This window comes from Cibotium barometz, chromosome 54 (genome assembly GCF_041138505.1).
Source record: "Cibotium barometz isolate CiBa-2024 chromosome 54, ASM4113850v1, whole genome shotgun sequence".
Classification (NCBI taxonomy): domain Eukaryota; kingdom Viridiplantae; phylum Streptophyta; class Polypodiopsida; order Cyatheales; family Cibotiaceae; genus Cibotium; species Cibotium barometz.
Window position 1 is genome coordinate 28770511 of NC_141099.1, and position 13083 is coordinate 28783593.

Below are 13083 nucleotides of genomic sequence, written 5' to 3' on the forward strand. Positions count from 1 at the left end.
AGGAAAAGGGGGAGGTGGAGGGTTTATGTTTTTAGCATTCTTCAATGTTGTGTGTGTACGTGCGTGTGTGTGTGTGAGAGAGAGAGCCACAAAATTGACTTGAGATATTTATTGTTTCTAGAGAGACTTAATCTCAACTACTTGCCACATTGAACTCAAATGTGGGTGGACAAGAAGGTGTCTAAGTCCCATGAAGTTGCATCCAATAAGAGAGATATGAAGTCTGAAAAAATCTGCTAGAATTAAAACCCAAGCAAACTCTATATATATCTCTTAAAATGTATTATTTCCTTTCTCACAAAAATAATACATTTGTGGTGGTGCTCTTTCTTGTTTTACATGTGACCTTAAAAGCGAGTAAAAGGAGATCAACATGCCCTAAACCCTCTTATTTCCTCCCACTCCTCAACAAGCATAAAAACAACAAACAAAGAGAGGAATAGAAGCGAAGAGATTCTGATAGCGCATATAAACACGAGAGCTTGTGCAGGAGAAGACAGGCAGATAGAAGAAGAGAAAGAACACCAAAGAACATAGATTAGGGTCTTTCTCCAACAGATTAGGGTTTCTTCCACCTGGAGGCTCGGCGCATCCGATTCACAGCTCTGCCGATCGTCTCCTCCAAACTCCCGGTTTGAGCTTCTCTCTCACCTCCCCCCTGTATTTCATCTTGCACACCAGATCAACAGCTGAGTATCGCCACCATCGCTCCAACGCACAGGCGCAATGGCACGAAGCTTTGCAATGTTCTCATAAGATCAACAAAAACCTGCCATCATACTGAAAAAAGCTTAGTTTGAACTGCTGTTGCACAGTGTTTTTGCCCTTTGTAAGCCATGGACATAGCGAATGCTGCCACACAGTATTTTCTCCCCTTTGAATGCCATGCAACTGGCACACTATCATATCAATAATCTTAGGTTAAGGTCAAACCACTCTTGTAGTTTTTCGAATATGTATCATGGCCAACATTAGGGTAAACATGCTGGATCACTTTTCAGTTTACCTAATACCTTTACTGCATGAAGCCTGCTTTACTGTATCACCAGCATTCCAAGACTCTGTGCTTGGGAAATAGTGTGCAGTCCGGAGTTCGACTTGTCCCTGCTGGACACATGGCTGTCGTCTGCCGTACTTTTATGGTTTTTGAGTTTTGTTTTGCCACTATGATTACGTACTGAGAAATACATGTCACTATATTTCTTTGTGATGCCATATGCATCTGCTGCCTCTTTGGATGCAACCGCAGCCAGTTCACATGCTCTCCCCACAGCCGTCTTGTGATGCTGGTTCACTTTTGACAAACTCTTGACTATACATTGCCTGAATCTTTTTTTCCATGCAGCCAATGTGCCACTAAACTATATGATAACAGAAAACAGGTGTTGAGATTTATTTGAATGCACCTCTCGTGTTCTCAATCCATGGGAGTGTAACACACACACACACGCACGCACGCACGCACATCTGAATTGATCAAGGCTTCTAAAGCATACACGCCATATGCACTCACCCCAGGTTGGAGGCACATGCTAGGATGTGTTTGAAAGGCTTCCATTACAAGGAGAAGCAATGTCTGAGCAGCGATATGTTTGGGATTTTGGCTTCATCTCCTTCCAATGCAGCCTACAATGCTTCAGCAACTCTCCCTGCTGGTTTTGCCTGGTCAAATGGGCTTTCTTGTCTCTCAGATCTTACCACCTATGTGTATCTGCTGTTTTATCATCAGGTCCAAGATGACCTTTGTCTGGTGATGCATGGCCCCTGCGGAAGGATGCATGCAATGGAAATGGATGATGTCTTTGCAACGGAAATGGCGTGAAACCAGGGGTTTAGGAAAAGGGAAACGAACTCCAGAGAAATGGAGTTTTCATATTCCTGGCTAGGAAATGACCGTTTCCTGTTACTATGCTTGGGAGGCTGCAGTTTGGCTGCCACATGGAAGGTTGGACCTGTCTAGCAAGCCATGAATGCCAGTCAGCTCGCTGCAACTCACTTAAACATGGCTGTGACACCTTTTGATTTTTAGGATGCTATCAAAAGCAAACCTCTGTCCCCGCCTCCGCTTCCGCTCTGCCCTGTCCTTCCACTTCCCTCCACTTTTTCAGCAGCCTTTCTCTCCTCCATTGCAGCACACACTTGCCAATTGATTTCAGCCCTCTTTTTTTCCTAGGTACAGGGGTGATTAATATTTTTCCTTACGCATTTTGATCTCTTGTGGATCATTGTGTGTGCATTATGTTTTCATGGTATCATTGCCCCCCCCCAACAAAATAACGGGTGGGTCCTCCCTTGCCCTTACAGTGATCCTGGCACCGCAAAACTCTGCCAACTTTTGTAAGCAATGCAGCACTTAAAGCTTGGTTCATACATTGTCTTGTGTTTTGCAATCATCTTCGAGTTTTTGTGTGCTGAAAGATCCTTCCTTCTGGATGTTGTGCAATTGACACCACACTTTCTTCTTTTCCTACTCCGTTATATTCTACTTATACTCGTTGGACCTTTATAAGTATTATGCCCTATAGATGTGCATGTAGCCTCTTGCTCGTGATAGAAACATGCAAAATTTGACGGGTGTGCTGTTTGTGCAATTGACAAGCTCTGTAAAACTATGGAAATCAAGTCTTTTGACCTGTCTCAAATAAATTGCCTGGATGAAAAAGCACCACAAATTCACACCCTGGTGAAAGACTTGATGGCTTCCTTCGGGTGTGGTTGCATGGACTTTCGTAGGAAAGACCAGTGCTTATAGCACAGACTAGTTCACTAACAAAATCAAATAATCATTTACCAAACACAAACTGATGAAAACAAGAGATTTATGAGCACAAGAAACAAACTATGATTACTAGAATTGAGAGTATGTGACTCCAGAGTACAAACTCAGCACTATATGAGGTATGCTCACCACCTTTATAGGAATCCTGGAGGCGGTGGTGACCTTATAGAGAAAGGTGGGTGCCAAGGGAAACTCCCCCACGCTCACCTTGACCTTTGGATATGAGCCTTGACCCCGACATGACCCTATATGACATCATTGCTTACATGGAAGTTGATCGAGCATGATCACGTGACATGGCATGGTTTTTGAGCTAATTTGACATTATCTCCAACACAAACATCTAGGCAAGGATTTCACACTTAATTAAACCTTGTGGTTTCAGTTGAAAAGGTGACCTGTGAATGTTGAAACAAACAAATGGTCCTATCACTAATCAGAACCAGCTTGTATATGTCAAGCCCAATTGGTTGGACACCAAAAAGTTGTACGGATCAAGATATAGATAATTTGCGTACTTCAGTAATTATAGCATATTTCACATTTGTATCATAGGTGGCACACCTACTATAGGTTGTAGGTGACATTTCATACGTGCAGCATGTGGCGTGCATCATATGTTGCACTCAGCATAGGTTGCATGAGTAACAGCTGTTCTTCTTGCTTGGAGGCATTCAAACCTGCAGGCAAGGTTTATACTTGCTTTCATGCTATCCTCTATTCATTAATTAGGCTTTGTTTCAGATGCCCTTACATTTCAATGAGATCTCGACCTTTCAACAACTTAATCGCTTTTGTCAGGCCATACTTACAACATAGCTAGATGGTTGTCTACATTCTATGCTGGGAGAGTATTATTAATCAATGTAAGCATGGTGCTATGCTGTGCATTGCTCTGCCCCATGTTTACAACTTCGTTTCTGGTGCAGGTGGTTGTGCTTGTACAGAATTACAAAGTGGATACAGGATGCTAGACAAGGATGATGATTTGCATGACAAGAAATGGCTGCAAGGAGAAAGACGGGTTTCGTTCTCTTTGACAAGGCTGTAAGGGGCTCTGTGATTAGGTTCTGTGCTTGTACAGCTGAACTCGGACTGGTCACCATCTTCGTAAGTTTATTTTGAAGTACAGCTGATCAGCATGAAAATTCATAGTTGCGTTTGTCTTTTGGGGCCAAATGGCTGAATCCTCAGTTCTCCAAAGATGAGAGGTGAAGTTCTGAGTGTTGTCATATGGTAGGAGAGCTTTTTGGGCACATTTACATGAGTCTAGGAAAGAGATTTTGTCTGCTATAGTTTTTTCAGACATGGAGAGCCTTGCACAGCTGGAAGTTTTATGCGAGAGACTGTATAATTCACAAGATTCGTCTGAGCGAGCCCATGCAGAGAGCACTTTGCAATGCTTCTCTGTCAACACAGATTATATCTCACAATGCCAGTTTATTCTGGACAACACCTCCTCCCCTTATGCACAGATGCTGGCCAGCTCCAGCCTGGTGAAGCAGGTCACTGAGCATACACTATCTTTGCAACTGCGCCTTGATATTCGTAAGAATTTTTCATCCAAATTTCTTTTCGCTACCTTCATTTCCTGGTTAGGTGAAATTATCCTACATATTTTTGTACTTGGCTCTAATGATCTACATGGTTTCAGGGAACTATGTTATCAGTTACCTTGCGTCAAGAGGCAGAGAGTTGCAGTCATTTGTGACAACTTCTCTGATTCAGTTATTGTGTCGCATCACAAAACTGGCGTGGTATGATGATGACAGGTTTCGAGACATTGTGAAAGAGGCGATGACATTCTTGACACAGGTATGTGCATCAATAGTTTTTTCTTGAAGAAATCTATTTTAGTACCGTTGGGGTAGTTTCGAAAACATCACTTTCAGCTGGATTTTGTTATTTTGAAGGTCTTATGCACATTACTGTTAGTAGGAAATGCCATAGGTCTGATTGGCAATCGCATTCATCCTATGGCTACGTGCTTACAAGTTCATAAACAGGATACTTGATTTGGGAGCTTTGGGTTTCTAATTCTACTGTGATTTGTCACATTTCTTGGAGACCCTAAGTAGAAGCCAATCATTATGAAAGGCTCATTAGACAAGGTATCCAATCAAGGATGGCTCTCAATTCATAAGAACAGAAGAAAATTTTGTGAAGTCTACATGTGCCAAAACAGCTTATGAGACCAAAGTTAGGGAATTGTGTAGTAGTAGATGCCTAGAAGAGCTAGTGCAAGAAGACATTAAAGGAAAATGGATGTATGGCAATACAGATAAAAAAAGAAGGTTTGAGGCTGCACACACTATTTGTATCAAATAAATTGGATCACAAAGAGGGGAGAGAATTTTGACTTTTGAGGGTTTGGATGGAAAACCTTGGGCGACATATGTTTGATTTATGCTTTTGTTTGGGCTGGGGTTCCTTTGGGCTCTTTGATATCTCATTTCTGCATACCTTCAGTTTGTGGGATGCTGCAAATCCTTAATATGTCTTAGGACGAGTCTAGTATCAGTGGGCCTCATTAAGTGTTCATGTTGCCCACTATCATTCCTTGCTCTTGCCGATATAGAAGTAAGGAGCGTTCAGGTAGTTTCTTCTGGTGTGCTATTGCTGAATAGAGGAAATAAAGCTGAGAAATTTACTCATATGAGGGTGAAAAAAGAGAGGAAGAGTAAGGGGAAAAGGAAGATTGAAGTTCAGGAAGGGGTGTTGAAGCAGATGAAAGTTGCAACGATCTATGTTTCTGGCAAAGAAAATAAACGATGAGGATATTATTATGTATCACTTATATAGACAAGAAGTTGAAGAGGTGTGTAGTTGCTCTGAAAGTCCAGTTGATCACTATTTAAAATGTTATCTAATGCTATTACATACTAATCTTCAAATTGTAGTCCATTAGAAGGCATCACCTGCTTTAAAGGGCTCAAATTTAATACATAGGTCCTAGATCCATTGGGCCCTTTGGGGGGGGGGGGGGGGGGGATGATAGAGATGTCACCTTCCTGATTATCTAGCTCATGTTTGCAGGCTACAACGGAACATTTTTACATTGGCTTGAAGATCCTTAACCAGCTTGTTGCAGAAATGAACCAGGTATGGCTTCAGAATTGAAAGTTTTCATCTGCACTGTTTCTCTTTGAGTCAAATGGCTGATTCAATGCCCCTTTTGCCTCTTGGGAGGAGCATATAGACTTCTGATGGAATTTCTGATCGTTGGTAGCTGATCGTTGTTGATACCTTTTTTTGTTATTAATTTGCTGAGTGCTCTCTCATGCTCTGCCGCTTTGAGATTGCAGGCAAATGGAGGTCTTCCCTTGATGCACCATCGGAAAATAGCTTGCTCATTTCGAGACCTGGCCCTCTTTCAAATTTTTCAGATCTCTCTTACCTCTTTACGCCAGCTGAAGGGTGATGGAAGTAAGTGGAGTTATTTATAAAGCTTTTGCATGGTGTCAGGGTGGGATTCACTTGTAGAGCTTTCAATGTCATCAAGAATCCTGGGGAACTAACTAGCTTTGGTGAAATGCCTTGCAGCTGACGAGAGGTTGAAAGAGCAGGCCATCAATTTGGCATTAAAATGCCTGTCATATGACTTTGTTGGTACGTCTTTAGATGAAAGTTCCGAAGACCTTGGAACAATTCAGGTACGAGTGAGTGCAGAAGTCAATGATGACAGATCTTGGAGCTAGCAGTGCAAGAAGAAATTGGGGTTTGATTTGTTATTTGTCTCCCTTTTGCAGATCCCATCTTCATGGAGGCCAATTCTGGAGGACACTGCAACACTGCAATTGTTCTTTGAGTACTATGCAGCAACGAAGCCTCCTCTTTCAAAAGAGGTAGTTGATCTGAAACTTTTCATACTGATGTGTACTCAACCTGATGTATTTGAATGGGTTTGCAACTTTGAACCATACGATGGAGCTGATTGGTCACCTGTCCTTGTTCTATAGGCATTAGAGTGTCTAGTGAGGCTTGCTTCAGTTCGGAGGTCTTTGTTTGCGGGTGAAGCTGAACGCTCCAAGTTTCTGACTCACTTGATGAATGGTACAAAGGATATATTGCAGAGTGCACAAGGTAAAAGATGGTAGAGTGGTTTTTTGGCCTGCCTTTGTAAAAGGTTACTCTAAGCAGTACCTTTTTTTTTTTGGGCCTCAGAGTCGGCTAAAAAAAAACTCAGAAAGTAATTTTGTTTTTTCTTCCCTTCATTCTCTCTCTCTCTCTCTCTCTCTCTCAGTGGAGCATGCTTCACCATGGTTCACAGCATATGCCAGAGTGACCCAAGGGATATACACTTGAGTGGCAGTGCTTCCAGGCACATTTTTAGGAATCCAGGATGAAGGGTTGGCTTTTTGACACCCTTGTCACACTAGCCTTGATGTATGGAGCAGCTTTCCAAGGCCAGATTTAGATTTATCTAATGAGGATTCGCAACGAGTTGAGATGCTCCAAGTCATGATGTTCTCCCATATGATCCGCAGCGAACCATCAATCCCACACAAGATTATCTAGGCAGAGTTTGCTGCAACCCCAATGGTAGTGGATGCACTCTTCCTCCAGACAATCACATACCTCCATTGCATCAATGAGATGGATCCCCACATGTACGTAAGGCTTGCCTTTGATTCCTCGAGACAGCTAGCACTCGAGGGCCACCCTGGAATATGGTATGCTTGAGTTTCCTCTTGGTTTTTAGGATATGGGCTCCACATGGACCACCTCCCACCCCTTCAGTACAGTTTGGACTCCCCTTTTCTCTAGCGCTCTCATGAGGACACCGACCGGGTTATCCGGTTTTATCTTCTCAGCCTCAACATCCACTGCACACGGATCACACCTTTTGAGTGCCCGCCGAAGATGCACTTCTACAAAGATCACTTCCTCAGGCTCATTCATTGAGAATGGATTCACCCGGTAGCCGGGCTACTTGAGTGTTCACATGTCTCGTGCAATGTGGATTGCGATTGGCCACCTAGATACATGTTTCATCCCTCCGCGTCAAAGTGGAGACAGGACCTTCCACAGCTTCCCACGAAGATGCAGCTCTATTAGTCACATGAAAACGCGTTTCTGGAGTGAGAAACCCCGAAACGCAAGAAACGTTTCAGAAACTCCTAATTTTTTTGGTTTCTCAAAAAAAAAAAAAATCTCAAAATGTTAAAAGTTCCCTATTGTTTGGAACTGTGGAGGGTTGACTAGTTCTATCAAAGCCAAACATGTTACTTGTCTAGGAAAAGGAATGGAACTGTGTATAGCAGGTTTAGGAGGAGTTTGGATTATGAGGGTTCTGACTGCATCTGTTTTTCTTGAGTATAGTTCTGGGTTTGTTTGACTGGAGTGCAGCAAGCCATGTTCATTGAGGGTTTGTAAATCCAGTGAGCCTGCCTGTTGAGTCCCCATTCCACCATCTTTTCTGGTATCAACGTCAGCCCCAGCTTGAGGAGATCTTGGAGAGGCATAGAGCCACCTTCCCATGCCTAGTGGAGTTGCAGAGCCCTCTACAGTCTACCCCCATTCTTGATATCCTTGATGGCCCCCTCCTCATACCGAGGGGTTAGCTCCATAGGCTGTATGATAATGACGATCCCATTTGGTATCATATGGCTGTATTTGACATTCCCAGCTTATAGCTCTTGTCTTTGTTTTCTTTTGTACCACGATGAGACTACGTGGACACTATTGTATCACTTTTGGTCTCATAGACCCATTGGGTCTTTTGAAGACGTTTAATATAATTTTCTCTCTCTCTCTCTCTCTCTCTCTCTCTCTCTCTCTCTCTCTTTCTATATATATATATATATATATATATATATATATATATATATATATATATATATATATATATATATATATATATATATAGTAATTAATCTAAATGTTAATAACTGTTCTCCTTATCAATACAAATAAGTGAGGTTTTTTTTTTCATTAATGAGTCTATGCTAGGTAATGAACAAATCAATAAATGTATTAATATTAATGTCTTTGAAAATTGAAGGCATGCCTATTGAAAAACCTTCTTGTTTCTCAAATATTTCATTGTAGCTCTACTTGGAATTCAAGCTCACATGTACATTTGCAGGCCTTGCTGATCACGACAACTATCATGAGTATTGCCGTTTGTTGGATAGACTCAAAATAAACTATCAGGTAGCTGCAGATCATGTCTAGTTTGCAATCTCCTCTCCTAGACATGCTGGGCTCTGCTTGACTTCTGTATCTGATGCATGTGACAATGCCACAGCTTTCAGAGCTGGTCAGCGTGGAAAGTTACAGTGACTGGATTCGTTTAGTTGCCGAATTCACAATCAGGTCCTTGCAGTCATGGCAGGTCAGTGCAATTGGGTTCCATTTCCTCAGTACAATTGGGTTCCATTTCCTCTGTTTCAAAATTTCTACACCTGAGCTGTCTACACTGTAGTTTGTCTCTTATTTCAAATTTCTCACACTTAGGTAGAGAGCTTTCAAGCCTATGGTTGATGTTTGATTTCGTTCACCCTATTTCACTGGAGTGGTTGTCCATTGGATGGTTTGAATGCTTTATTATGTGGACATCTTGTGTGCTACACAAAAGTGAAGGGTAGCACTGAAAATAGCATAGGATCATACAGTTGACAATATTATTTAAAGTGTTTAAGCTCCTATTTAAGAAGTACTTTTGTATGGAAAAGTATTCAACTCTTTACTTTTATTTGAACTCAAGATTAGCAAGATGTAGTCTCTTGTTAATCATGATGGAGGTCTCCATCGCTCTCACTGATTGATCGGGTTATAGAGCTGGGGTGGCCCAGGCGCCCCAAGATGAGAGGCCCATCTCGACACCGGCGGAGACAACATCAGAGGATCAGGACCATACTAGCACGGCATGGGAGACGTCCAGTCAGAGTACTCACCATGGAGGACATTGAGGATATCCGCCATTGACTGATGAGAGACACCTTTGAGTAGTGATGTATATGATGCTTACCTTTGTTGCTGGAGTTTTCCTTCCCAGATGTTATCCATTAGGAGCTCCTAGTACCTTACTTTTCCTCATAGTTGTTGTTTTAGTTTCAGTTAGTCGTTTAGTTGTTTTAGCTTTTCTTACACAGACATTGTATCAGATCCACCAATTGTTGTAACCTTTTTGGTCTCATAGGTCATTTTGGCCTTTTGAAGACGTTAATTTATCATTTCATTTCATTTCATTTCTCTCTCTCTTTGGATTTCCACAAAGCTTTTGATACCGTCCCACGGGCTAGCTTGATGAGGAGACTGCAGGATATGGGAGTGCCAGCAGAGATGCTTTGGGGGATCATTACACTCTATGAGTCAGTCACAGTTAGAGTACGGGCTCTAGGAGGTGACTCAGGGATCATACACAGCACTATCGGGGTAAAGCAAGGCTGCCCCTTGTCTCCTACTCTATTTGGTCTATACATTGACGAGATCTCGAATTACATAGACAGACATGGAGGACCAGGAGCACATTTAGCAAGAGTCCTGATACCGATCCTCTTTTATGCAGATGATATTGTTCTTATTTCTGATTCACCAGAGGGGATGTAGAGGCATTTGGATGCATTACGGGCCTTTTGCGAGGACCGGGACCTCACTGTGAACCTTGGGAAGACCAAGGTCATGATCTTTAATACCTCCCCACAGCGGATAGGTAGATCTGCAGTACTGTTTACATACAGTGGAGAGCCTGTGGAGTATGCTACCTCATATGTATATACCTTGGGATCACTTTTGTTGGACCTCAATTCTCGATGCAGAAGGCGGCCAGATGAGGGGATATGCAGCCCTTGGCTCGCTAGAGAGGCAATTCTCACAAATACAGTTTCATGTGCTGAGGGTGAAGCTTTGGCTGTATGATACTCTAGTTACACATGCACTACTGTATGGTGCCCCAATTTGGGGCCGCAGCTTATACCACAGGAGGAGACAGAGGAGAGAGCCGGCCGAGATAGATACATAGGAGCCTGGAGGTATATGATGGGTGGAAGCCGATGGAGAGTCCCCTAGTGGCGATGATCTCGCGCATGATTAGGAGTAAGCCATCAGTGCCACATGAGATTGTGCGGGCAGAGATGGGGGCTGCATCGACAGTGACAGGCTCTATTCCAAACAGTGACATATTGGCACAGGCAATGGGAGCTTCCACTAGATAGATACCCGTGGCTAGCCCTTGAGTCCTCGAGATAGCTGACACTCGAGGGAGATACAATGCACATGTAGGCACTTGGTTTGGCATGCATGGCATGCAGATGGAGGCATTTCCCTTGTTCCAGTAGAGCATAGAGGCCTTGTCATTTGCTTTCAGCTGCACAGAGCGGAACAAGGTTACCAGGAAAGACATTGTCAGACTGGATACTTAGAGGACATGGAGTTCACCTGTCACGTGCACACCCGTGGCCAGTGTCATGGCTAATCTTCGGCATGAACCGGCTTAATCTCTTATTAGGGTAGCAATAAGGACAGCATCTAGTGTCAGCATTAGTAGGAGAAGCATTAATATGAGAAGAAGCATCATCATCTTCAGTAACATTAGCAGCACATCATCAGCATCATCACCAGTTTCAGCAACATAAGCATCATCAGCAGCCATTAAGGAGGTAAGGAGGTATGGGGCCTGTTGGCTGGCAGAAGAGCTCCATACAGCAGGTGGCTAAGACACGCTCAGTGGCCAACATAAAGTGTGGAAAGATTCAATAAATCGCAGCATTAAGTGAAGAAATCAGCATGTTTTTGTCCACACAAAGCAGGCCGACAGGGAATTATTGCTGGCCGACTGCCTCCCTTAGTACATATAAAAGCATCATGTCATTTTCAGCAAAGACACAAGTCATTAGATCATTCATAAGTCCTCTAGCATCAAATAGAAGATATGTAGAAGGGCAACCCCTTGGGGCTGACCAAAGCCCTAATTCATGTACAAGCAAATCAGTTACCTTTTGTAGCATAGTAATACAAGAAAACCTGAACACTAATCTCTCTCTTCTTCTCTCCTCTCTGTCTTAATCATAAGTAATTAGCATCAATGTTCTCAAGTATGCTTGGGGATCTGGATTAGTATAGCAAGGCTTCTGCGGCATGCAACACTGGTATCAGAGCATTTAGGCTTAGCCCACTAAGCTATGTCCCAAGGAAGGTGCACAGTTCCAGTAGGAAAGATATAACAGGGTAGCAGATGGAGTGGTTTGCAACAGGTGAAGCTAGAAGATGCAGTCCCTGAGGGTAGGTACATAGACCCAATACCTTAGTAAGCTCTTAGATCAGTTCCAAAGGCCTAGCAACAGGCATGATTAGTTTCGGCAGGTGACTCACCGCTGTGTCAAGGTTAAGGGAAAGCAGGCATGGGGACAACAATGAATAGATGCTCAGTTCTTATCAAAGACTTGGAAGTGGAGATCAAGAATGAAGGTGTTCATACCAAAAATATTAGTCAGTAGCAGTCAAAGTCAGTAAGCAATAGTAGTTCAAAGTCAAGTCCAAGGAGGAAGGATGATAGAGTTCCACCCCGTCATCATGTTTAGCAGAAGGGAATGTCATGTGCACGCCTGTGCCATGGCTAATCTTTGGCATGAATTGGCTTAATCCCTGATTAGGGTAGCAATAAGGACAACATCTATTGTCAGCATCAGTAGTAGCAGAAGCATTAATATGAGAAGAAGCATCATCATCTTCAGTAGCATCATCAGCATCATCATCTTCAGTAGCATCATCAGCATCATCACCAGTTTTAGCGTACGATCGGCCATATCAACACCTCGTCCCACCAATTGAGAGTGGAGACTGCTAGATATGGGCCTAGGGCGGTCGCACCAGAGGACAGGATATGCCAGCTTTGTCACACAGAGCCTGAGACAGAGGATCGTTACATATGCCGATGCCCTGTATACTATGAGATTCGAGGGAGGTTCCATTGCCTCTTTCGAGCTGGGTTCGGACCACTTTCCAGGATCATGGACTTCTCGGATCAGAGATGCCTAGGACTTTTTCTTCTAGAGTTCCGCAGACAGAGGGAGTCCTTAGTGAGATCTAGATCAACTGTACTTGCTCGAGGACCAACATGGAGAGCTCTCACCGACTTCTTCCATACCAGCACTCCGAGGGCCGATCCACCCACCATACCCGGACCACAGGCTAGTGCAAGAGCTCGGCCGAGAGGTGTGAGACTTGATTGAGCCACTAAGTTATGCAGAGCTTGACGCGCCAGATCCCATGGCCCTCACCCACGGCCGCGCCAGCATAGGAGGATCCAGGCCATCATCTCCCATCATCATAGGACCTTCTCGTGCTGGCTCAGTTTTACC

At 43.4% G+C, this 13083-nt stretch overlaps 1 protein-coding gene across 13 annotated transcripts in view; it reads left to right on the forward strand.

The window, feature by feature from the left end:
• Positions 1-311: 311 nt before the first annotated feature.
• The window catches only part of LOC147608011 (ARM repeat superfamily protein), a 63312-nt gene continuing 50540 nt past the window's right edge, over positions 312-13083 (forward strand). For 6 of the 13 annotated variants that reach the window (XR_015264585.1, XR_015264586.1, XM_086789829.1 and 3 more), the window contains exons 1-10: positions 338-632; positions 3709-4327; positions 4434-4594; positions 5816-5881; positions 6085-6205; positions 6323-6432; positions 6529-6624; positions 6739-6862; positions 8868-8935; positions 9030-9116. Coding sequence is in view for 10 of the 13 variants with exons in the window: in XM_086789829.1 (XP_086645955.1) it covers positions 4087-4327; positions 4434-4594; positions 5816-5881; positions 6085-6205; positions 6323-6432; positions 6529-6624; positions 6739-6862; positions 8868-8935; positions 9030-9116 (1074 nt within the window). In the remaining 3 variants the exon portion in view is untranslated. Of the gene's footprint in view, positions 633-3708; positions 4328-4433; positions 4595-5815; positions 5882-6084; positions 6206-6322; positions 6433-6528; positions 6625-6738; positions 6863-8867; positions 8936-9029; positions 9117-13083 lie in introns of all 13 variants that reach the window. The other 7 variants (XR_015264587.1, XM_086789834.1, XM_086789833.1 and 4 more) reach the window with 3 other exon arrangements.